General features: G+C 38.8%; 1 protein-coding gene across 11 annotated transcripts in view; it reads right to left on the minus strand.

Moving 5' to 3' along the window:
* Positions 1-26,305, minus strand: part of SCAF8 (SR-related CTD associated factor 8) — a 227,983-nt gene that overhangs the window by 199,786 nt on the left and 1,892 nt on the right. For 9 of the 11 annotated variants that reach the window (XR_007724857.1, XR_007724859.1, XR_007724858.1 and 6 more), the window contains exon 3: positions 18,919-18,981. The exons of the other annotated variants lie outside the window; for them this stretch is intronic. Coding sequence is in view for 4 of the 9 variants with exons in the window: in XM_050786783.1 (XP_050642740.1) it covers positions 18,919-18,981 (63 nt within the window). In the remaining 5 variants the exon portion in view is untranslated. The remainder of the gene's footprint in view (positions 1-18,918; positions 18,982-26,305) is intronic. 11 annotated transcript variants of the gene reach the window in all.

Consider the following 26,305-nt stretch of genomic DNA (forward strand, 5'->3'; position numbering starts at 1 on the left):
ATCCCACAATTCATTACTCATTCAAAATACGTTCATGAGCACTAGGCCTCTGTCATGAAACTTAGTCTGCTTTTAGAGATAGACAATATTCTAATAAACTAATAGACACAGCAGAGTGTAGTTAAGTATACAATAAAGATAATGTGGTGAAGAGTGTGAGATACCGTATGTATTTCTCAGAATTTCAAATCCAGAACTTTAAAAAAAAAAAAAAGTATAAGACATTACAAAGGGAAGTGATGTTTATTTTCCTAAAATTGTAAGCCTGAAATACGCAAACATCTGTCTAGCAAGATTAAATCTATCTAATCTTTGTAAAGGAGAAAAAAGAAATCCTCTAGCTAATTAATAAAAAAAAGAAAAGAAAAGAAAATGAGCCAGAATTTTATTTTATTTATTTAGAGACAGAGTCTTGCTCTGTTGCCCAGGTTGGAGTGTGGTGGCACCATCTTGGCTCACTGCAGTCTCCACCAGCCGGGTTAAAGTGATTTTCTCACCTCAGCCTCCCAAGTAGCTGGGATTACAGGCATGCACCAACACATATGGCTAGTTTTTTAAATTTTTGGTAAAGACTGGTTTTTCGCCATGTTGGCCAGGTTGAACTCCTGACTTGAAGTGATCTGCCCACATCAGCCTCCCAAAGTACTGGGATTACAGGCGTGAGCCACTATGCCCAGCCCAGAATCTGATTTTCTGAAGTGCTTATAAATTTATTATGATGGCCAGGCGTGGTGGCTCGCGCCTGTAATCTCAACATTCTGGGAGGCTGAGGAGAGCAGATCACAAGTTCAGGAGATCAAGACCATTCTGGCTAACATGGTGAAACCCCATCTCTACTAAAAAACTCAAAAAAATTAGCCAGGCGTGGTGGCGGGCGTCTGTAGTTCCAGCTACTCGGGAGGCTGAGGCAGGAGAATGGCGTGAACCTGGGAGACGGAGCCTGCAGTGAGCCAAGATCACGCCACTTCACTCTAGCCTGTGCAACAGAGCGAAGACTCTGTCTCAAAAAAAAAAAAAAAAAAAAAAAAAAAAAATTATGACATCTGGAGATTTTAATATCCAGATGTCATATTAGTATGAATAAAAATACTTTTTAAAAGATTATGATGACAAATCCAAATGCTCATATGCTTTTCAAATTATCTTTATGGGCTACAACTGTTTTCACATAAATAATTAACATTTGTATTATTAAGCAGGATATGCCATTTTTCAAGCATGGCAACTGTCTAGGATTAACATTACAGTTTTGAATACTGTTAAAAAAGAAGAGATCTATTTTTGAAACTAAGTTAGTTTAAAACTACTTTGAAACAAAGAAAAATTGTAATCAACTCTCCCCAAAACCAAAAACTCATCTGAGTAAGTCCTTTAATTCAACACACAAATGGGCATGTCCTTTCTAAACCCTTGGAATAGAGGGAACTAAAAAATCCTCTAAAAAAGGTATATAGGCTTTACAGTGCCAGCCAAGACAGAGTAAACCAAACTACAAGGCCTTGCTTTCTCACTGATGACAACTCAAAATGCCCACCTCAAGACAAAAAGCAACTACCTGAGTAATCTGGAAGCAAAACAGCAGGCAAACTGGAAACCAGAGTCAAACCTAAAAAATGACCAGTGAAAGCTAAGGTGGCGGGGTGGGTGGCTGTGTGTGGGAGCTGAGGTAATTTCATAGTGTTTGGTATGATCTATGATCTCCCAGCTTTAATCTCAGTGCTAGAACACAGAAAAGTGCAGCCAACACTAGTGGGAAAAACCTAGGAGAAACCCCATTCAGCCAGAACACTAGGAAAAACGACTCCTCCATGCTGTAGAGGAGGAGGAGGGAAGGAAGAAACAAAAATGTTTCCCCTTCTTCCTTTTTACTTCTGGCCTTGCCAAGGGTTTGAGGGCAGACTCTGTTACCACACTAGCACCTAAAATCTCGAGAAGATCCATCTGTAGCTAACGGAAGAGGAAACAGGTCTCTATTATCCAAAGAAGGGTGAGAGTTCCTATTTTTCTTTTTCACTACTTCACTCTGAAGGCTGAGCTTGGAAAGAAACATGACTTTTTGGCCAGAGAAACAGGGAAAAAAGAACACTGGCATCTGGAGAACGGATGGGAATCCTAGAAAGAGACAGAGAAGAGGATCCCCTAATTTTGTGTATGAACTACGTTCTGGCCTCATCTTAGAATTATGCCTGCATGAAACAGACCCAAAGAAGCACAGCTCTTTGAACTACAATCCACAGAAACCACTGCCCAATTCCTAAACTAACTGGAGTGGAAAGTATGCTGTGCACACCTGAAGAGAAGAAATGCTTTGAGAACTGAACTGACACTGGAACCACCACAAAATGGCAAGACAGAACTCGCATCCTGAAGTTAACCAAACTGACTGCCTGATAAACTAAAATCAACATCCTTCAGAGGATTCTGATGAAATCTTACAACATAATATTAAAAATGTCGCCAGCATATAAATGAAACTTGGCAGGGCACAGTGGCTCACACCTGTATGCACGGCACTTTGGGAGGCCAAGGCAGGCGGATTGCTTGAGACCACGATTACAAGACCAGCCTGGGTAACATGGTGAAATCCTGTCTTTACCAAAAATACGAAAACTTAGCTGGGAGTGGTGGCACACACCTGTGGTCCTAGCTACTGAGGAGGCTGAGGTGGGAGAATCACTTGAGCCTGGAAGGCAGAGGTTGCAGTGAGCCAAGACTATGCCACTACATGTACTCCAGCCTGGGTGACAGAGTAAGACTCCATCTCAAAAAAAAAAAAAAAAAAAAGTGAAAATTACTTCACATAAACCAGGGAATCTGTCCACTGCTGGAGGGAAAAAACAATCAACAAATGCCAATCCCAAGATGACACAGATGATGGAGTTATCAAACATTTTAAAGCAGTTATAATCATCCAGTGGCATATATACATGTGTATGTCTGTGTGTGCACACATATGCAGATACACAGATCTACCTATCTTTCCATCTATCCATCCTATCTTTCCATCAATCCACCCATTTTGGAAAACTTTGACTTTAACTGATAAACCTCAATAAGTAGCAGCCAATAAAAGTTTTTTTAAGTATCTTCCACAATGTGTTACATATTAGGTATTCAAGTATGTGATGATTTGACTTTGATACAGTAGTTTAATAAAAAGTTTCAAAGGTAATCAGGCAACCAAATACGAGCTAGCAAAAGAAATTTATCCAGCTTTCTTACACTTAGGTTCACTTGAACAGAGCAGATCAATTTTACTCAAAAAAGTAGAATGCCAAAGCCATGGCTGATGATAAAAATTTATCTTAATTTTTCCCTCAGAACTTTTTGACAAGTTTTGCAATCCTGTACTTATAATCCTATGCCAATATTCATAGGTATAAAAAATATACTTCTTGGCCGGGCACGGTGGCTCATGCCTAAAATTCCAGCACTTTGGGAGGCCAAGGCAAGCAGATCACTTGAGGCCAGGAGTTTGAGACCAGACTGGCAAACATGGCAAAACCCCATCTCTAGTAAAAATAAAAATTAGCTGCGCGTAGTGGCGTGCAACTGTAGTCCTAGCTGCTCAGGAGGACTGCTTGAACCCAGAAGACAGCGGTTGCATCACTGCACTTCAGCCTGGGCAACAGACAGAGACTCCGTCTCAAAAAAAAAAAAAAACAGAACTTATTTATTTATTGAGACAGGGCCTCACTCTGTCACCCAGGCTGGAGTGCTGTGGTGCAACCTCAGCTCACTGCAACCTCCGTCTTCCAGGCTCAAGCGATCCACCACAGCCTCCCGAGTAGCTGGGACAATAGGAATGCACCAACATGTTCAGCTTTTTTGTATTTCTTGTAGAGATGGGTTTCGCTATGTTGCCCAGGCTGGTCTTAAACTCCTGAGGCTCAAGCGATCTGCCCTCCTCCGCTTCCCAAAATGCTGGGATTACAGGCGTGAGCCACAGCATCCAGCCTAAAGAACATATTTCAATGCAACAGAATGTTTCACTCTGAAATAATCCCCAATATCATTTGTTATAGTATAAAATAATCAACCTTGTATACAACGTATAAATTTGAGAGTTAATCATCCACGTTCTTACTCAAATAGTTTTATTATCAAGGTATAATCAACTAAAAACAACAATTGGGGAATACAAAACCAAATTCAGCTGATTAACAGGCCAAGCCAACATTCATCTAACTACTGAACAACAGCACTATATTCTGCCCTTTAGAAAACAAAAAATAACATGAAGACCCTCACCTCCATTTATCTAACAATCTACTGAGGTAGAGGGGGAGAGTGATATACATGTCATTATTATAATATAGTGAGTTCTCAGCCTTTCGAGATTTTTGACAATTCAATAATGATTTCAAAGATCTCTAAAATGTAATCACAAGTAATTCTGCAGAGACACTAATTCAAAATACATGTATTAAACTTAACTATTAGTGACACAGCATCTTTGTTATTCTCTCCTCACACTCCCATATGCATTTAACAGAGAAATAATACTGTATACACAAGTGGTATTTAGGACCTCAAACATTTTCCTCATTAACACAAGATCTCATGACATAATTTAATGTCAAAATAAAAATAACGGGGGAGGGATATATAAGTGAAATAAACATCCAGTTAGAAACCACAAGCACAAAGTTTAACAAGAAAATGTAAGTGAAATAGACTGACTGGGAAAACAGCATTCCAGTTACAGCTATTATTCCGCTTCCACACTATTTACATTTATAACATACTCATCAATAAATCTTTCTTTACAGTGATTTACAAAAAAGTTAAGAGGTGGCTATTTCCTAATGGAAATGTATTAGAATCTCAACAGAACTCTGTGCTTTCCTACTACAAAATCACTGAGTTCCTACACCAACAAGATACACAAGTGGGAATATATAATGCACAGCTTTGCATACAGTAAATCTTCCTGTTTCGCAGCATCATTTATAAGCACTGTATATAATAAGCATATTCCTATTTACAGTCTTATAAAATAATCTTATATAAAGTCTCAAATCCATAGCTCAGGAACCTGTACAGTTGAAGGCAAGGAGAAACTGAAAGGTTTTTAGAAATACAAAGTGATTCAAGCAAAATCACTATTAAAATTAATAATAAAATTAATCTAATAATCTGGGCCAGGCATCTCAGCACTTTGGGAGGCCAAGGCGGGAGTACCACTTGAGGTCAGGAGTTCGAGACCAGACTGGACATGACAAAAACCCATCTCTACTAAAAATTAAAAAATTAGCCGGGCATGGAGGTGTACATCTGTAATCCCTGCTACTCGGGAGGCTGAGGCACGAGAATCGCTTGAACCCAGGAGGTGGAGGTTGCAGTGAGCCAAGATTACATCACTGCATTTCAGTCTGGGCGACACAGCGAGACTCTGTCTCAAAAAAATAACAACAATAATAATAATCTAATAATCTAAAATATCTAGTTCTATAGGAACTAGAGAAAAAGAGTATAGTAAATTAGGAGCCAATTAAAAACTGACTGCAACAAACCAAAGGAGAAGTGATGAGGATAAGAGCTAAAGTGTTAACACTGAGAATAAAAACAATGAGAAGGATGCAAAATATACATTTAAAAAAAAATAATTCATTAGATTTCATGACTGACAAAGATATGGATGAAAGAGTGGCATTTAAAATAATTCCAAGTTTTCAACTCTTGAGTATTTATGAACATGATTTTACTAATGATAAAAACAAAAGTCTAAAAGTAAGAAATTTGTGGAGGAAAGGCAAGTTTAGACATGAGGTGACAACAATGATTTCAAATGCACATGTAAACAAAATACCTTGAAGATATGAAACTGAATCCCAAAAGAGAAAATTTAAAAATACAAGTAATTTCTGAAGAGAATAGTTGAAAAGATAAGGAATAAATGCTGAAAACTAAATAACAAAGGGAGAATAAGTAGAAGAAAAGCCTACAAGGCCTAAGGGTAAAACCATTTCAGAAATGAGACTAGCCAACACAAAAATTTGAAAGAGAGAGCTGCATGAGAAAAATGATAAAGACAGTAATATACTTTTCATCTGTGAGGTCCACTGTCAATTATTAAACACTATCCCAACTCTTTTTGCTTTCAGAATGGCCTGATAAGATTATTTACTATTCTCGTTTTATAAATGTATAAAATTAGGTTAAGTGACTTAACTAAAATCAACGAGGTTGTAAGTTATGGAACTGTGTCTCAAACCCAGTTCTTCTAACTACCTAGGCACTCAGATGTAGTCTAGTTTCCAAAACAACACAAAAAGTCCACTAGCTAGCAACGTCACCGAATCAGATGATGGATGACTGTGGTGACACACCATTTAATAGCACCAACCTAAAAACCAAGAAGACTTTAAAAACAAAAGATTATAAAGTTTTTGAGTCTTCTGATCAAATAACAGCTAAATAAACTGCATTTAAACATGAATTTGAAGCAGACCTCAACAGGGCTTAAGGATCTTCAAACTCTTAACGTGAAAGCTACCTTTCTCTAAGTGATTTAATTCAAGCAGTATTAAAATAGACTCACTCCACCTTTCTCCTAATGGCTAAGACACGTACTGTTTGGGTTTGGAGAAAATATTACAAAAACAATATGGAGACCAGGCACAGTGGCTCACACCTATAATTCCAACACTTTGGAAGGCTGAGGGGGGAAGATCACTTGAGCCCAGGAGCTCAAGGCTACGGTGAGCTATGATCATGCCACTGCACTCCAGCCTGTGTGACAGAGTGAGAGTTCAACTCGAATTAATAATAATAATAAGGTAATAAATGCTCACTGTGAAAAAAATTAAACTATTCAAAGGTCTCATTCACTGCACCCTATCCACCTACTGCTTTCTTCAGAAATAACCGCTGTTAAATGGCTGGTAGGCCACCTTTCAGAGTTGTCTATATGCATCTTTCTTTATAAATATGTATAAATATTACAAGTATGTACATTGTATACACGTATATATGCAAAATAGACACTTCATACATTTATTTATTTATTTATTTTTGAAGCAGAGTTGCAATCTTGGCTCACTGCAACCTCTGCCGCACAGGTTCAAGTGATTCTCCTGCCCCAGCCTCCCGAGTAGCTGGAATTACAGGCGCCCGCCACTATGTCCAGCTAATTTTTTTTTTTTTTTTTTTTTTTTTTTTTGAGATGGAGTCTCTCTCTGTCCCCCAGGTTGGAGTGCAGTGGCACGATCTCGGCTCACTGCAAGCTCCGCCTCCCGGGTTCACGCCATTCTCCTGCCTCAGCCTCCTGTAGCTGGGACTACAGGCGCCCGCCACCGCGCCCGGCTAATTTTTTGTATTTTTAGTAGAGACGGGGTTTCACTGTGGTCTCAATCTCCTGACCTTGTAATCCGCCCGCCTCGGCCTCCCAAAGTGCTGCGATTACAGGCGTGAGCCACCGCGCCCAGTCAGCTAATTTTTTTAAATTTATTTTTGAGACGAAGTTTTGCTCTGTTGCCCAGGCTGGAGTGCAATGGCACGATCTTGGCTCACTGCAACCTCCGCTTCCCAGGTTCAAGCAATTCTCCTGCCTCAGCCTCCCGAGTAACTGGGATTACAGGCATGCGCCACCACACTTGGCTAATTTGTGTATTTTTTAGTAGAGACGGGGTTTTACCGTATTGGCCAGGCTGGTCCCAAACTCCCAACCTCAGGTGATTCACATGCTTCGGCCTCCCAAAGTGCTGGGATTACAAGCATGAGCCACCGCACCAGGCCTTAATTTTTGTATTTTTAGTGGAGACCGGATTTCACCATGTTGGCCAGCCTGGTCTCGAACTCCTGACCTCAATGATCCGCCCACTTCAGCCTCCCAAAGTGCTAGGATTATAGGAGTGAGCCACCGTGCCCGGCCCACTTTATACTTTCTGGTTTAAAAAAAAAAAAAAAAAAACTGTACTCCTTTTTACTGCTTAAAACTGATGTTCTTCAAAGCCTTGCTGGGTTTATTAATAAAACAATGAAATTCTTTTAACTGATGACCAGTAATAATATTAGTCTAAAATACTGGCCAGGCACGGTGGCAAGTGCCTGTAATCCCAGCTACTCTGGATGCTGAGGCAGGAGAATCGCTTGAACCTAGGAGGTGGAGGATGCAGCAAGCCACGATTGCGCCACTGCATGCTAGCCTGGGCAACAGAGTGAGACTCCATCTCAAAAACACAAACAAGCAAAACACATTACAGTCTGTATTTTGTAACTGTCTGCTGTTCAAAAGTCTCGTTCAACTATTTCCCCAACTTGAAACATATGCTGAACATAATCTAGCACATTCTTTACAACTCATAGTCTCTATAACTTTTACCCACTATTAAATTACGTTATAATATGAAGATACTTTCCAGGGCAACTGAGATATCCACAATGACACTACATGTTCCCCAGTTGCAGCCTCTTAAAAAAAAAAAAAAATTAAAATTCCTAGTATTCCCTAATAGAATAAAAGATGTTTAGCTTTCCAAAGACTTCATAAAATTATTAGATTTTTAAATATTCAAACCAACTGACAGGTAGTCAGGAAATATACCATTATTTCTATTTTTAAATGAGGCTAAGAAAAGATTAATTAGAAAACTTGCTTATCAGGATTAGTACATAAGGGATCCTAAAGGTCATCTTATCTAATCTCATTTTATAAATGATAAAACCACCATCTCCTTCCTGGCAACCAACTGTCATCTGTCACATGTTACTTTACAGCAACCATATTAATTTTGAAGCCTCTTCAGGCTTTAAAAGGCCTCTACTAGGAACCTTCTAAACAGTAGTTTGCAAAAATCTAAATGAAGTTGTCACAAAGTAGCCATCATTGTTAAAATGTGAAAATTAGAAATATACTACAGATACATTAAAGATATAGACTTAAAGAATAACCACACTCCTCTCTTTAAAAGGAGGTACAAAATACATGAGCTTTGGACTCAAAGGCTTTTTAGTTTTCTGCAGAGTGAGTTGCTGGAGAACTGCTGGCCAAGTGGGTGTTACTGTAAAATACTTCCTTGCCAAGGAAAGCATATTTTCTCTGGAATCCTATTCTATGAGCAGGAGAGGAGCAGCACAGTATTCTGTCCCAGAGTTAACAAGAAATATTAATAATCTATTAAGAATCACCAATTCCCACTCCTCCCTCCACCAAACATAAATACTACCAAGATCACACTCAAAAAATCCACAGTGAAAATAAAACAGCAGTAAACAAAGAGGATATAAATGTGTTCTAATTAGGCCACTAACTATATGCACCTAGTAAAGGTATGACTGAACAAGTTTAATCATTTCTGAATCTTGATTCCTCATCTGTAAAAAGAGTCTTTCTGATATGTCTTTCAGGTCTAAAATTTGTAGTTTTGGCCGGACGCAGTGGCTCATGCCTGTAATCTCAGCATTTTGGCAGGCCAAGGTGGGTGGATCACCTGAGGTCGGGAGTTCGAGACCAGCCTGACCAACATGGAGAAACCTGTCTCTACAAAAAAAAATACAAAATTAGCCAGCCACAGTGACGAATGCCTGTGAAATCCCAGCTACTCGGGAGTCTGAGGCAGGAGAATTGCTTGAACTCGGGAGGTGGAGGTCGCAGTGAGCGGAGATGACGCCATTGTACTCCAGCCTGGGCAACAAGAGCGAAACTCCGTCTCCAAAAAAAAAAAAATGGTGGTTTTTAGATATCAGGTTTAAGCAAGAAAGTTAACAGGGAACCCAATTATAGAACCGTAACCAACTATTCCTATAGCTACAAATGCATAACATGTTTGTGATGGCCTTTAGCCACCCTATTCTAAAATCAAAGAAAACAGAAACAATTCTCCATGGGAGAAAATAAAACACAAAAACACACTGGTGTATATATGAAAATGATTTCATTTTAATTTTCCTGGGATCCACACAGTCCACCTTCCTTTAATTTCAATTCATTCCCATGTCTTTTGTAAACATCAAAATGAAAACTAAGTTTCACCTCCTTTTAATTTAGTACTATTAACAATGAAATGGCCAAAATGAGGACAAGAAAAAGAATAATTCATTTATAAAGCTTTTTGCAAAAAAATACCAAAATTGTATTAGCTGGAATTTCCCAAATAAACATAGGTTCTATATCTAATGATACAGTCTTTAAACGCACAATTCCATGTGCACAATTGCTTACAGGAGATGTAAAGCAAAGAATTATGTAACTAAGAGTAAATAAAACGCTGCACAATACGAGTGACCTTAATGTTAAGAAATTCTAATAAAATCTCATTAAACAAAATTTGAATCCTTAATTTCATTCACAGGCCATTCAATTTACTACTTAAGTTTTAATTACATACAAGAACAACTGGTTGTACAGGCAGAATTTAAAATTGAGCATACTTCACGCAGAGTTGCTTTTAAATGTCTTATACTCACAAACCCAACCATAATAGGGATGGGGGAAAGGGAGGCAGGGAGGACAAACCTGAGGATGAAAAGATTCTACAAGATTTTTCCTCTAGGCTAGATTTTCTTCTTTTCCTATATTATCACCCTGAACAACTATACTGTCCCCTCAATTTTCATTTCTAGCCTGTTCTCTCCAGGTGCCCAACCCATATATCTAGCTAGGTATCTCCACCTTGATGTTCCACAGACAACAAATATTCAAGATGCACAAACTACTGTACCTAACAAAACAGTAACCATAATAGTCTTTGGGTGGTTGAGATAAAGGTGATTTTAAGCTTCTTTCCATAGTGAGGAACTTTCTTTTATTCTTGGTGGGATATTAAAAAAAAGAAAAATCTCCCATCTACCCTATCCCCCCCAAATTATCTTTCTCCTCAATCTTCTTTCTCTCCCTGATTTGGCCATCTTAGTGACTGGTATCATACCCTTAAATCAACCTAGTCACTTAAACAAAAGCCTTGGCAACACCCATCTTCCTCATATCCATCTTCCTGTTATTACTAAACTCTACTGCAGTCATCCCTTCTTCTTCTCCCTATTAGTATTACTTTAGTTGAGCCCCTCATCTTCTCTAGACTAATTTAACCTTCCTATCCCAAACTCATCCCGCCATTGCCCCTCCCTGCTCCACAAAGATGCTAATAATTTTTCTAAAACAAATTTAAAACTTGTGCTTTCATTTAAAGCCCGTCAGACTCTCAATTCCCTTTTGATTTAGAAGGTGATCCTATGCATGCTATATAAAGGCCCTTTATCAGAAAACCCAGGCTTAATTCTCCAATCACTTCTCCCTACCCTATGCCCTACCCAAAGTTGCAATTTCCTTGAATATGAGCTTCTATGTTTTGCACACAATGCCTGCACCCTTTCTACTGTATACATCAGTGTACACAGTAGAACGTACACAACATATACATAGGTGACACCATTACTCTTCATATCACAATGCTCATCACATTACTTTTCATCATATTCCCAGTCCCATCCCATCAGAAAGAGCTTTCTGAGGAAAAGGGTGTGTAGGTATACAATGTTGCGGACTACCTTGGGAATTGGCTGACAGATGGCAAGTAAGTAACAAAGCTCAAACCACCAGCAACTTTCCATGCACTCTTTCCAACCACCAGATGCTACTACTATTAAAACCTTTGTAGGCTCTTATTGTATTACAGCAATTTGAAAACTGTTTTGTAATTAAAATGAAAACATCAACACTTCTATAGGACTACTAAAACAAGAGCTTTTAGGCTGGGTGCAGTGGCTCATGCCTGTAATCCCAGCACTTCGGGAGGCTGAGGCGGGCAGATTGCTGAGGTCAGGAGTTCGAGGCCAGCCTGATCAACCAGAAGAAACCTCATCTCTATTAAAAATACAAAATTAGCCAGGCACGGTGGCACATGCCTGTAATCCCAGCTACTCAGGAGGCTGAGGCAGGAGAATCGCTTGAACCCAGGAGGCAGAGGTTGCAGTGAGCCAAGATGGAGCCATTGCACTCCAGCCTGGGCAACAGAGCTAAACTCTGTCTCAAAAAAAAGAGATTTTATTCATAGGCCTTCACCCATAGGATTATTTGGAATTAATAAACTGTTACAGCTCTAAGGGGACTGAGACATCTAATTCTTTGCTTTTGCAAATAAATCAAAGTACTGATTAGGGAATTTTGCACAATGATGCTGCAGCCTCTAACCAACTCCTTTAGGATTTTACTACTCTTTGGCTAAGTTGCTCACAACTTTCATTCTTGAAATTACCATCAAAACAGAGACAGGCTTCTAAAAACTTCTGAGTTGTCTCATAAAATGAGAATAAGAATTTGGAATTTCTTGTTCAACAAAAATTACTACAAAAATTGAAACCTTATTTCTTGATGTTAAAAAAAAAAAAAGATATTAATTATCCTTACAAAGGCTAATTTAAAAACCACTCATAGAAATCATTTCAGAAAAAAAAAAAAGTAACATGGTAAAAATTCATCTTGACAATTTTTATTCAAAGGTGCTGATATTCAGCCAGAGGCAAGATGGATAATCTGTAAACAGTTCTTGAGCTTTTATTAACATTTAGTAAATAAATACTAGTCCTATTAGTAAACTTTGTCCCTATTTTAAGAAAATAACATAAGCAACTATATCCACAGCGGCTCTCAATGTTGGATAGTAATCATTCTCGTTATTATTTGTTAATTAAAGCCTTTTTATGTATGTAATATTTTTTAAAAGGTCTATAATGCACATGTACTTATCACTAAATTAGGTATGGGTTGTTTGTGCCAATTAGTGCAGTTTTATTTTATTGTCTTCCTTTAGTGAGTTAGCGCAGTAACACGTTGAAATCATAATGACTAAGAATCAGTTTCAAATAAATATTACACTTCACAAAAAAGGAAGGATGGAAAGCAATGAGCTAACCTTTTAAAATGTTGCCCCCTTTGCTGAATTTTTTAAATCAACTTTCGCAACAAGAATCCTCTCTGCAATTAAAATGTAAACAACTTTCAGTAAATAAAATGGCACTAAATGAGGAAAAACAAGAAACATACATTTCTAGTACACGTACACAGACACACAGACACACAGACACAAATGAATGTAAACTCCACGAAGGCAGAGGCTTGTTTTGGTTTTTCATTTGGTCTGTTTTGTACACTGTTGAATCCTAGTGCCTAAAATAGTATCTGCACGTGGTCAATGCAAAAAAAAAGTGTTGAATATTTCCATCAGGCAGCTTTTCAAGTGGTTTTGCTCTGTTTTTGATTTAAGATAAGCACTATAAGGCCTTTATGAGCTATACTGTTATGCTCAATTATAATTCTCGTTTACAAGTAGCATGTTATTAACCAAGTTCTCAAGTTTCTAAGTTTACTGCTGGGCCCAGCAAAGTACAGCCTTTGGCCTGTTTTGGTAGGCCCTCAAACTAAGGATGGCATATATATATATATATATATATATATATATATATGGGTTTTTTTTTTTGTTTTGAGACAGGGTCTTGCTCTGTCACCCACGCTGGAGTAAACTGGCACAATCTCAACTCACTGCAACCTCCACCTCCCTGGATTAAGTAATCCTCCCAAGTAGCTAGGACTACAGACATGGATTACCATGCCTAGCTAATGTTTTTGTATTAATATTTTTTGTAGAGACATACTGTTTCACAATATTGCCCAGGCTGGTCTGGAACTCCTAAGCTCAAGCTCAAGCGATCAGACTGCCTCAGCCTCCCAAAGTGGTAGGATTACAGGCCTAAACCACCACACTCAGCCGACGGTTCTCTATTTTAAGCTTTGTAAAAGACAAAGAATATACAAAGAGGCCCACAACACCTAAGATATTTACTAATGCTCTACAGACAAATTTTGCTGCCCCCTGGACTGGAGATTCCACTCATAAAAGAATAAATTTTCTCTAAATATATACTTTCTTCCACCCATCAGTAGAATCTGCACTATTGGATCTCTTACCTAAATCCTTCTCCAGATCTAAGCCCCTGAAATTCAGAATGTTATCTTAAGAACGTTAAATAAATGCTTTGCTGTTTTGGTTTTTTATCAGAGCGTAAGTTATGACATTGAAGCTAGGAAAAAGTAAATGATTAAAGTTAATTTATCTTTAATGTTTCACATACTAAAAAAAATAGCAAACAAGGACAAGGATGAAAAGAGGAAAAACGTCAAAATGGAATACAAACAGAAAAACTTGAACCTAACTGTATTTCAAATTAATAGCAAAACCACTTTAAGTGGGGGAAAAAACTAACCAAGTAATGTTTGTACATAGTATTTTAACTACATAACCTTAGGCAAAAACAAAAAATGAATTACAAACAAATATTAAACTCTAATTAATAGGTTTGTTTTCAGATATAGGCTTTAGCAATTCTGAAACTACTTTCTATGTATTTCAGGAATGAACAAATAATAAGTAAATATATTGTAGATAACAAAAGCCAGGTTTCTTGCTGTCAAAGAGAGAAATTACAGATTTGGAAAGAAGGAAAGCTAGAATGAACCCTACTGTTATTTGACTGGAATTGAAGATATGATGATGAATTCATGGCTTTTTAGATAAACAGATACAAAACAGATGAGAAAGAATGTATGTACATATATATAAAATTTACAGTTCTATCTAGTGATAGATATACATAAACTAAAAGAAACTAGAGAAATGGCTGATTCCCAGGCTGGGGCGGGAGTATTTTATTACACTAGAGAATAAGACAACTCAAAAAATAACGAGTACTTGTCTAAAGGACAAAGGAGCCAGCTTGCCTAGTCAAAACTGAGACAATCAAAGTATAAAGATAACTCAACTAATAATAAAAAAATGCATGAGTTTAGCTGGGTGCGGTGGCTCACGCCTGTAATCCCAGCACTTTGGGAGGCCGAGGCAGATCACTTGAGGCCAGGAGTTCAAGATCAGTCTGGTCAACATGGCAAAACCTGGACTCTACTAAAAATACAAAAATTAGCCAGGCATGGTGTTGTGTGCCTGTAGCCCCAGCTAGTCAGGAGGCTGAGGCACAAGAATCGCTTGAACCTGGGACGTGGAGGCTGCACTGAGCTGAGATCATGCCACTGCACTCTAGCCCAGGTGACAGAGTGAGACTCTGTCGTAAAAAAAAAAAAAAAAAACATGAGTTCATACTAATATAATATACACCTACATATATAAATAGGAAAGCTTGTAGAGAATGCAAACTAATAAATACAAAAATGATAGACTCAGAAAACCACCACTGGGCAATCACCATTAGTTCTGATTCATTTAAGAACAGAGAAGATGCTAAAACAAATGGTAAAAATTTGACCAGTAGCAAGATATTTGCATCTAAGTATCTCCCCAGAAGATACTATTAATAGTTACAAAGGAAACAGTAACTATACAGTAGGGAAACCTACAGATAAAAATTAGCACCCCAGCCTGAGCAACATAGCCAGACCTCCTCTCTACTAAAAATCTAAAAAATTAGGCAGGCATGTTGGTGTGCACCTGTAGTCCCAGCTACTCAGAAGGCTGAGGTCAAAGGACTGCTTAAGCCCAAAAGTTCAAGGCTGCAGTGAGCCATGATCACAGCACTGCACTCAAACCTGACCAAGAGAGCAAGATCCCTGTCTCTTTAAAAAATAATAATAAACAAAAGCTCAACATCCCTATTAATGGAATACATGGATAACATGATTCCTGATATCGTACACTGAGAGGAATACAATATTACTCCTGGAGTGTTCCTGCCAAAAATATAGAACCCAAACCTAATCATGAAGCAGCAGCAAATCAATATTAAAGCAATTCTAAAAATACTGGCCTATTTTTATCAAATATCATCTCAAAGGTCATACAAGAAAAGAGGAGTAACCAATCAATTCACATTAAGGGAGACTAAGACAAGAGAACGTTAAGGTGTGATGTAGAATTTACTCCAGTAAGGACATTACTGGTATGATTACTGAAACCTGAATATGATCTACAGACAACAGTACTGTATCAAAGTTAATTTCTTGATTTTGATCATTGTACTACAGTTAAATAAAATGTGCTTGTTTTTAAAATATACACAGAGTTATTTAGAGGTAAGGGGTACCATGAATTGGAATTTACTCTCAAAATGTTCAGAAAAGAAATATTTTCATTTGCATGTGAAGAGAGAGAAAAAGCAAATATGGCTACAGGAGGTAGAGAAATCTGGATGAAGTATACACAAAACTTCTTCATCATTCTTACTATTTTTCTATGAATGTGAAGTCATAAAAATTAAAAATGAGAAAATAAATTTGTATTTGGACATTACACCAGTAAAAACAAAACCACCAACCAAAAAAACCTATGAAAAATTGAATGATGGTTCTCCTTTACATCTAGCACCAAGGATTGAGAACTAGGTCCTTCTAATCCCTGCTCTAATGCTTACAGAATTGCATTTCCTTGGAAAAATCACAACTGTTCGGCCTCAGTTTCCTTATCTGTAAAATGGGATAACCCCTATCTAACCATTATCACAGAGTTAAACTAAAGATCCACGGAAACATGATAATGGCTGCATAAAAGAGCGCAGAGTATAAAACACTGCATATTATAAAGTGGATCACTTTTTTCTAATATCTACCTTTTTTTCTTTTTAATTTTTGTAAGTATACAGTAGGCACACATACTTGTGTACATGAGATGTTTTGAAAAAGTGGTTTACTTCCCTCCCCCAGCCCCCACCCAGCCAGAGTCTTGCTCTGTCGCCCAGGCTGGAGTGCAGTGACGTGATCTCAGCTCACTGCAACCTCTCCCTCCCTGGTTCAAGAAATTCTCCTGCCTCAGCCTCCTGACTAGCTGGGATTACAGGTGCACACCACCACACCTGGCTAATTTTTACATTTTTAGTAGAGACGGGGTTTCAACATGTTGGCCAGGCTGGTCTCAAACTCCTGACCTCGTAATCTACCCACCTTGGCCTCCCAAACTGCTGGGATTACAGGCATGAGCCACTGTGCCCAGCAAAGTGGTAACTTCTAACAAATGTTTGGCAAATTAAAAGTACTTCATAAATATGTAAGACAGATTTTTGTCATCATAGTGAGCAGTTGTTACAGAAACTAGACATTTGCTACATCATGTTTTGATTTGTAAAAAACAAAATTACTTATTCAAAACTCAAAGGGCAAAAAAGATTAAAATTTTTTTTTTTTTTTACTCCAGAGGATTTTACTCATATATTTAAAATATTTCAACAAATTCAAACACTTATGCTTATTTTTTCTTGACCATAAAACTTTATGGTATCAAAAACATTGCTACATCAAAGAAAGCCATTAACTAGGACTTGGTCAACCTCTGAGACAGTGATCACTGTATAGAAATCGTTATATTATTTCCCAAGTTCTACACACTAAAGTACATGGCAAAGTATTCTTTCTTTGATAAGCTACTCAAATGAACCCTGAGGAATCACATCAAATTCAGAAAATATTTATAAAAGGGATATCAATTTTCTCAGATACTTAAACGTTTGCTTTAAAAATGAAAATACTTATTAGTTTGTTCTTCTAAATTCATAAGGCTTTGGTCTCCACTTAACAATAGTTGCTTTTTAAAATCATATGCATGTGGAGACTAATGATTCTCGCTGACAAAACATCCTTAAATCTGTATAAGAAATAGTTAAGATTCCAAAATATCAAATGGAGATTTTAAAACATATATAACAGACAATTTTGTATAAAACTTAATGTAACTAGTCATATTTTCCCATTGTTTGAAAAATCATTTAACTAAGTCTACCTGCTCAGTCTCTATTCTGAGCAGTGGACAGGCAATCTGGACTCTAAGAGGAAAATGCTAAGAACAGATCAGGCTGCAACCAACATAGTCCTTAGCAAAGAAGCAATGCTGGAGTCAGTAGTGCCTGCACAGCCTCTCCAGCTCTGCAGCAAGTTCAATACACAAACTGGTAACAAGACAAAAGGAAAAGGATCACAACAACACAGGCTCCAAAAGGGCATGATTTCTGCTTGTCTGGTTTGCCACTATAACCCAGGAGATGGAAAAAAAATCCCTAGGCCACAATACATGTTCATTAAATATTAGTTACATGCATAAACAAATTAAAGAATGAAATCCTAGGTCTTTCAAGTCAATCAATATAAATTACATTAAGTTGCAGAATTATTTTAAAAACAAATTTGGCATACATCAACTTAATAGTCAAAACTGTCTTTAGAGAACATGAGCAACCTAGTCCCCATTCTGACTAAATAAATAAATGTCAAAGTTCCTGAGATTTTTCCTGACCTATAGTAGGTATTTTAATACATTTACATAGCATTCCTTAAGTTTAAAGGATGGCTGTATCAGAAACTCTTATAAAACAAAATTAGAAAGACGAAACAAATGCATATAATCAAAATCAGAAGCAGCAAATGCATCATGTTTACCATCAAATATGAGACAGAATCCATTTAGGTAAGAAATCACAAGCTATAAAAACAGTTCTCATCAGCATTTATTTCTCATAACCAATAGTACCTCTACCACAATCTGCTGCCTCTATAATTAGAAAATCAAAATTTCGATTTAGTCTTTGTTTATTCCTATAGCATATACGTCAATAATCTGTCATTTTATAGTTCAAAGAAATTCTTTAAGAGGTACATTACTAAATTAAGAGGTCTGCAATTCACTCAAATAGTTCTATTTCTTTTGTAAAATCACATGGAGCAGAATACAAGTAAACACAACAAAAGTTTACACATGACTTATGCTCACTATTGAGCATAAAACTTTTTTCTCCAATTAACCTATTTTTTGTGAAGCAATTCAACTTATTCCCTAGACGCTCTCTTTTAAGACTACCAATCTATTCTAAGTGACAAACTTCATTCTGCTTCCCAAGTACTAACCATATAATCAAATATACTATTCCACTACCAATTGAAACCTAACATATTCCAAAGGGCCTGCCTTATGTGGGTTATCATCATCTTACTATGCTTCTTGTGTCCATGCTGCTGGAAAAGCAGTCTGTACAAGCAGGAGTAGAGGCACAATCCTGAGAGAGAGGAGTAGAGAAAGATGTTGAGAAAACAAAACCAGACAAAATGAGCTCACTTAAAAGTTCAGGAGCTCAGCCAGTGTTCAAGGTCAAGGTTGATTACATTCTTTCACACCATATGAGTTAGAAGTTGTCCAAAACAGCATAACTGGCCTTAGAAACAGGTATCTGAAATTGTACATACAAGTAGTAATATTATCACTAATTCTAAGCCACCTATACCCCTTCTGAAAAAGAAGCAAACGGGCCAGGCGCGGTGGCTCACACCTGTAATCCCAGCACTTTGGTTCGCCGAGGCGGGTGGATCACTTGAGGTCAGGAGTTCGAGATCAGCCTGGTCAACATGGTGAAACCCCGGCTCTACTAAAAATACAAAAATTAGCCGGGTGTGGTGGCACATGCCTGTAATTCCAGCTAGTGGGGAGGCTAAGGCAGGAGAATTGCTTGAACCCAGGAGGCGGAGGTTGCAGTGAACCGAGATTACGCCTCTGCACTCCAGCCTGGGCGAAGAAGCGAGACTCCGTCTCAAAAAAACAGCAAGCAAATGATCACAGAATATGACTCTTTAGGACACTGGGGCTATAAAGTCCCCTAAATGTTAATCAAAATTACTGTAACAAACTCCATGCTAGTCTAGAATGAAATAACTGAACTCCATGAAACATGCATTTCCATCGTGCCCAAAATTTTTTTATATTTAATGATGTGTATTTAACACTCTCAAATCATGCCGTCTCTCAAAACCGTTATCAGTTTCAATTATCCTTGTATTCTATTTTTAATGTAAGAAACAAACTTCTATATGTCATTTCAAACAGAAAAACAGAGCAAAATCAGACATGAAAATAACATAATTACTAGACAACATAAAACTCACAATGGATCTAAACTAACTGGAATCTTCAATGGACTACTCCCCTCCCCAATTCTCCTCCCCAAAGTAATAACCAGATGTTCAGAAATGTTAACTACCGTAGCCAAGGTCATTTAGCTACCTAGGATTGCATCCATTCATTCAAGAAATCTTTACTTAGCGGCCGGGCACGGTGGCACACACCTGTAATTCCAGCACTTTGAGAGGTCAAGGTGGGTGGATCTCTTGAGACCAGTTCTATACCCGCCTACCAGCCTGGGCAACATGGCAAGACCCCATCTCTATTCAAAACACAAAAATTACCCAGGCATGGAGGTGAATGCCTGTGGTCCCAGCTACTCAGGAGGCTGAGGTGGGAGAAATGCTTGAGGCAGAGAGGCAGAGGTTGCAGTGAGCCCTGATGGCACCACTGCTCTCGAAACTGGATGACAGAGCAAGGCCCAGTCTCAAAAAAAAAAAATCTTTACTTTACATATATACTGTGTATTAGGATACCGTGCTATGAACCAAGGACATGAAACAAAGGAAATACAGTCACTGTCCTCATAGAGCTTATCGTCTAGTGGTAAAGACTACTAAAATTACTTAAAATTGCTATGATCACTGGAAGAAAAAGCACAGTGTTTTAAGACAGTTTAACAGGAGACCTAAATCAGTCATTCTGAACCAGGGTAACCATGCCCCGCAAGAAACATTTAGCAACGTCTGGAAACATTTTTGGCTGTCGTAATTGTGGAGGGTGCTAGTGGTATCCAATGCATAGAAGCCAGGGATGCTGTAAACATCCTGGAATGCATAAGACTGCTCCCCAAGCAAACAATTATCCAGCCCAAAATATCAATAGTTCCCAAGATATTTAGATCTTGGGTTCTCATATGAGCAGAAAGGGGTTAGTGAAAGATTTCCTTCCTTTATAACACTAAGTATGCTACATCTTTAAAGGACTTTCACAAGGTAAAAAGAAAAAAATACAGCCTGACTGACAGAATTAACCAGAACTCCCACTAGAAAATGATAATAGGAAAGGAAAAGCAGAGACAGATTCCCTGGTAGATGAAAATAAAAGACAAACGCAGTGTTTTATAGCTGCTTCCCATAAATTCCCTATCCCGAACTGTCGACAAAGGAAAAATATACAAACTAAAAACAAATTTCACGTTTGTATTATGCCCTCTACCTTTTCTACTTTTCTCTTCTAACCCATGTCTACTACCAGATGTTGGTGAAATTACAAGAAGTCCTGTAGTTAGACAAAATACCCACACTGAATACAAAATTGGAAGTAAAATAAAACGGAGATGGAAGTTCACTTTATAGAACAGAAAAATGTAGTGGATATTAAATTGATTCTGGAAAGCCTGCATCCTGGAATAGTTTAAAGATTAATCTATCCGAAAGGATCCCAAAGACAAAAAATACTAAGAATTTAGGTATCCTAAAGACAATTAAAGGTAACAGAATCCTCTAAATTTATGAACTAAGGTAAATCCAGAAATTAAACTGAAATTACTCTTCTGACATATCTCAAACCTACATATCTGGTCCTACATCTTCCCACTTAGCCTATTCAGAGCAGCAAGAGAAATAGATCATGGGGGAAAGGCTACATTGTAATACACTAGCAATACAAAGGACCTAAAAAAAAAAGATCACTGACTGGTATTTCATTATGTTAAACATTAACTGTTAACTTTTTTGAGGTGTGATTAATGGTAAAGGGACTGTGTTTGTTTGTTTGAAGTACTTAAAATTTAAAAGAATCTGGCCAGGACAGTGGCCCACCCCTGTAATCCCAGTACTTTGGGAGGTCAACGCAGCAGGATCATTAAAGGCCGGGAGTTCAAGAACAGCCTGGACAACATATTGACACCCCCCACCCATCCCTACAAAAAATTTAAAAATTAGGTGTGCATAGTGGCGCATGCCTGTAGTCCTGGTTACTTAGGAGGCTGAAGCAGGAAGATCACTTGAGCCCAGGAGTTCAAGGTTACAGTAAGCTATGATCCTGTCCTTGCACTCTCTAGCCTGGGCAAGAGAGACTCAGTCTTAAACAACAACAACAATCTGCTATGTTTTAAAATGCCCTCTCGAACTAAAGTAAAGAATGGGTCGTGCACTTGCCACTGTCTCACGACCCCTTTTCAAAGAAACAAAAAAGGAAACAAAAAAATAGAACAAGATCCTACCAGAATGACCTCCAAACAGTGATCATTCTTAAATACTGAGTATAGATAATGCAGCTCACATAAAACTGCTGCATTCCAGCAATCAATGCAGTCCCAAAGTAATCCACAGATTTAGGCAGTTCAATCTGCGACCCTTTTCACTAGGAAGAAATGCTAAATCATTACAAGTGCCACCATCTTAGAGCAGCAGCAACTGCAATAGCTTGCTCTGGTAATTCTCTTACGGTTAACTGCTCACCCACTGACTCTGAGGAAAGCCTGTATTCTAACCTGAACTTCAGTCTTTCATCATTTCAGAATTGAAAGTAGGCCGGGCGCGGTGGCTCAAGCCTGTAATCCCAGCACTTTGGGAGGCCGAGACGGGCAGATCACGAGGTCAGGAGATCGAGACCATCCTGGCTAACACAGTGAAACCCCGTCTCTACTAAAAAATACAAAAAACTAGCCGGGCGAGGTGGCGGGCGCCTGTAGTCCCAGCTACTCGGGAGGCTGAGGCAGGAGAATGGCGTAAACCCGGGAGGCGGAGCTTGCAGTGAGCCGAGATCTGGCCACTGCGCTCCAGCCTGGGCGACAGAGCAAGACTCTGTCTCAAAAAAAAAAAAAGAATTGAAAGTAGTGGTCATGGGATTAAACTTTCATCACAGGGATGATGTTTAAATAGAAATTATTTTTTTCCCACAAAATTAGCACAGGGGGCACTTAAAAAAAATAAATTCTTGAGCCTAAATATCATTTAACTTGTGATAAGAGAAATTTACCTTGGCCGGGCGCGGTGGCTCAAGCCTGTAATCCCAGCACTTTGGGAGGCCGAGACGGGTGGATCACAAGGTCAAGAGATCGAGACCATCCTGTCTAACACAGTGAAACCCCGTCTCTACTAAAAAAATACAAAAAAACTAGCCGGGCGAGGTGGCGGGCGCCTGTAGTCCCAGCTACTCGGGAGGCTGAGGCAGGAGAATGGCCTGAACCCGGGAGGCGGAGCTTGCAGTGAGCTGAGATCCGGCCACTGCACTCCAGCAAGGGGGACAGAGTGAGACTCCGTCTCAAAAAAAAAAAAAAAAAAAAAAAAAGAAATTTACCATATAATTCCTGCACAATTAAAGGATCTTCTGACACACTAATTTTTAACACAGAAGTGAAAGGTCAATTTCTTTGAGAAATTATGGTAGGGTGGGTAGACATGACAAAAACAACTCATACATGCCTTGCATAAAGTCTGGGATTTTCATAGCTGAAACTCATCCACAGTTTGCAGATTAAAAATCTATATTATCAGGGTTTTCTTTTTCTTTTTTTTTTTTTTTGGAGCAAAGTCTCACACTGTTGCCCAGGCTAGAGTGCAGTGGCTATTCACAGGTGCAGTAATTGCACTCTGCAGCCTCGAACTCCTGAGCTCAACAGATCCTCCCACCTCAGCCTTCCAAGTAGCTAGGACTACAGACACACACCCACAACTCACAAAAATCTATATTCCTAAAGTCTCTGGCATCTTCCTGTTTTCAAACCAATGATCTCCACAAAATTAAAACATGGGGGTGATAAAATTCAGTCTGGAAAAACCTGAGCCTTAGCAAGCCATAAAAGGTAAGTATTTCATATTTTAAACATTTAATTTGGGGCAAGCACCATGGCTTAGGCCTGTAATCCCAGCACTTTGGGAGGGGAGGTGGGCAGACCACCTGAGCTCAGGAGTTCAAGACCAGCCGGGGCAACATGGCGAAATCCTGTCTCTACAAACAAAACAAAACAAAACAAAACAAACAATTAGCCCGGCGTGGTGACCTGCCGACAGCAAGTACCTGTCTCAGTATTTTTGATTCAGGGTTGCACTGTTGCCTGGGCCAGAGTGTAGTGTGGTGGTGTAGCTCAGTGCAGCCTCCACGTTCCTGGCTCATGAGATCCTCCCACCTCAGCACCTGCCCCCTCCTTTACACCCCTTCACCCAAGTTGGGACTACAGGCATGTGCCACCATGACCAGCTAATTTGTGTTGTTGTTGTTTTGTAGAGATAGGGGTTTCGCCATGCTGGCCAGGCTAGTGTGGAACTCCTGAGCTCAAGTCATCTGCCCGCCTTGGCCTCCCAAAGTGCTGGGATTACAGGCATGACCCATGGAGCCCAGCCTATTTTAAATATTTTAAGGTGAACTATCAAAATATCTTATTGACAAACATTCCTGATTATTCTTAAGAGCTAAATTTTGATTCCTTACAAAGCAAATGGAATAATTCAATGTTTCAAAGATACCTTTAAATTTAGCAGAGAAAGTTGTGGTGGATTAAGCCCAAAGATAAACACCTTTAAAAGCCAAATTGACTATAAGCATCGAAAACATCCTTTTCTCCTAATCCTGTTAACTAGAATTCCTTTTTAATTTTTGTAATTTGTAACACATAATTTAATGGAAAACAATCATTATTGAACTACTTCTCAGCATATGCTTATTTGCAATAACAAAATGTTTACTACACATTAGCAAATATTACAACATTCACAGAAACTGCATTCAAAATAAAAAACAGTATTATGTATTGTGTTTGTGTTTAAACAAAAAAAAAAAAAGTATTTTTCTGAATCTTCTTCAAATATATTTCCCTTCCTCAACTCTCTGACTCCGTACTGCTATTTTTAAGCTAACCCCACTTTGAAACATGGTGAAACTAGACCATATAAATAAATAAGGAAGTTACAAGACTTAAGTTCTTTGAAATCCATAAAGGGAAAGGGGAGAGTGCTACATACACTAAAACGGGACTACCACAAACCTCAAGTTCCTGTAAAATGAGAAAACAGGTGAAACACCTATCTAAACATGTAAATGTTAGGCCTTCTTATCCTTAATTAATATTAAAACAAAAAACTGGCATTAACATTTCTTCCCTACTGTGACCAACCACAGTGCACTAAACACTTGTTCACATCTAATATTTGGGAGCTACTGTTTAAAACGTCATGGATGGGCCGGGCACTGTGGCTCATGCCTGTAATCCCAGCACTTTGGGAGGCCGAGGCGGGTACATGACCTGAGGTCAGGAGTTCAAGACCGGCCTGGCCAACAAGATGAAACCTCATCTCTACTAAAAACACAAAAAATTGGCTGGGCATGGCGGCGGGCGCCTGTAATCCCAGCTACTCCGGAGGCTGAAGCAGGAGAATCGCTTGAACCCAGGAGGTGGAGGCTTCAGGGGCCAAGATCTCACCATTGCACTCTAGCCTGGGCAACAAGAGCAAAACTCCGTCTCAAAAAAAAAAATGTCTTGGATGGCCCTTTGAAGGGGAGGACCACATTATTAGGAACCCCCGCAAAGACAGACACCCATCAAAGTGTTTGGGGGAGGGGGGTGGCGGGAGGAATTAAATCCAATGATGGCAACAAAAAAATAAAATAGTAACACCCCAGGCGTGGTGGCTCACATCTGTCATCCCAGCACTTTGGGAAGCCAAGGTGAAAGGATCGCTTGGGCCCAGGAGTTCAAGACCATCCTGGGCAACATAACAAGTCCTCCTCTCTATAAAAAATAAAATCGGTGGGCGTGGTGGCTCTGGCCTGTAATCTCAGCTACTTGGGGGGCTGAGGTGAGAGGAGGACCCCTTGGGCCCGGGAGGCAAATGCTGCGGTGAGCCAAGATCACACCAGTGCACTCCAGCCTGGGTGACAGAATGAGACTCCTTCTCAAAAAAAGAAAGATAGCTATGAAAAAACTGAAACTCCAGGCACGGTGGCTCACGCCCATAATCCCAGCACTTGGGGAGGACGAGGCGGGCCGATCACTTGAGGTCAGGAATTTGAGGACAGCCTGGCCAATATGGTGAAACCCTGTCTCTACCAAAAATACAAAAATTAGTCGAGCGTGGTGATGCACGCCTGTAATCGCAGCTACTCGGGAGGCTGAGGCAGGAGAATCGCTTGAAACTGGGAGGTGGAGGCTACAGTGAGCTGAGATGGTGCCACTCTAGCGTGGGTAACAAGAGCGAGACTCCACCTCAAAAAAAAAAAAAAAAGAAGATTCCCAAGTGTATTGCTCTAATTTATCAATATTAAAAATAAAAAATGTAGTATTAAAAAAGAAAATGCTTTCTAAAAAAAGTTATATATCACCGTTTTCTAAAATAGCCCAAATATTATCTACCGTTTAGCCTCTCTGCTAAGATTTCCAAATACTGTTTTTCTTTTTAAAGAAATTGAAACAACATAAAATTATGCAACGACATTTAAAAGTACTGTCCTATATGGGCCGCCACAACAAAAAGCCTAGTATTTTA

Source organism: Macaca thibetana, chromosome 4 (genome assembly GCF_024542745.1).
Source record: "Macaca thibetana thibetana isolate TM-01 chromosome 4, ASM2454274v1, whole genome shotgun sequence".
NCBI lineage: Eukaryota > Metazoa > Chordata > Mammalia > Primates > Cercopithecidae > Macaca > Macaca thibetana.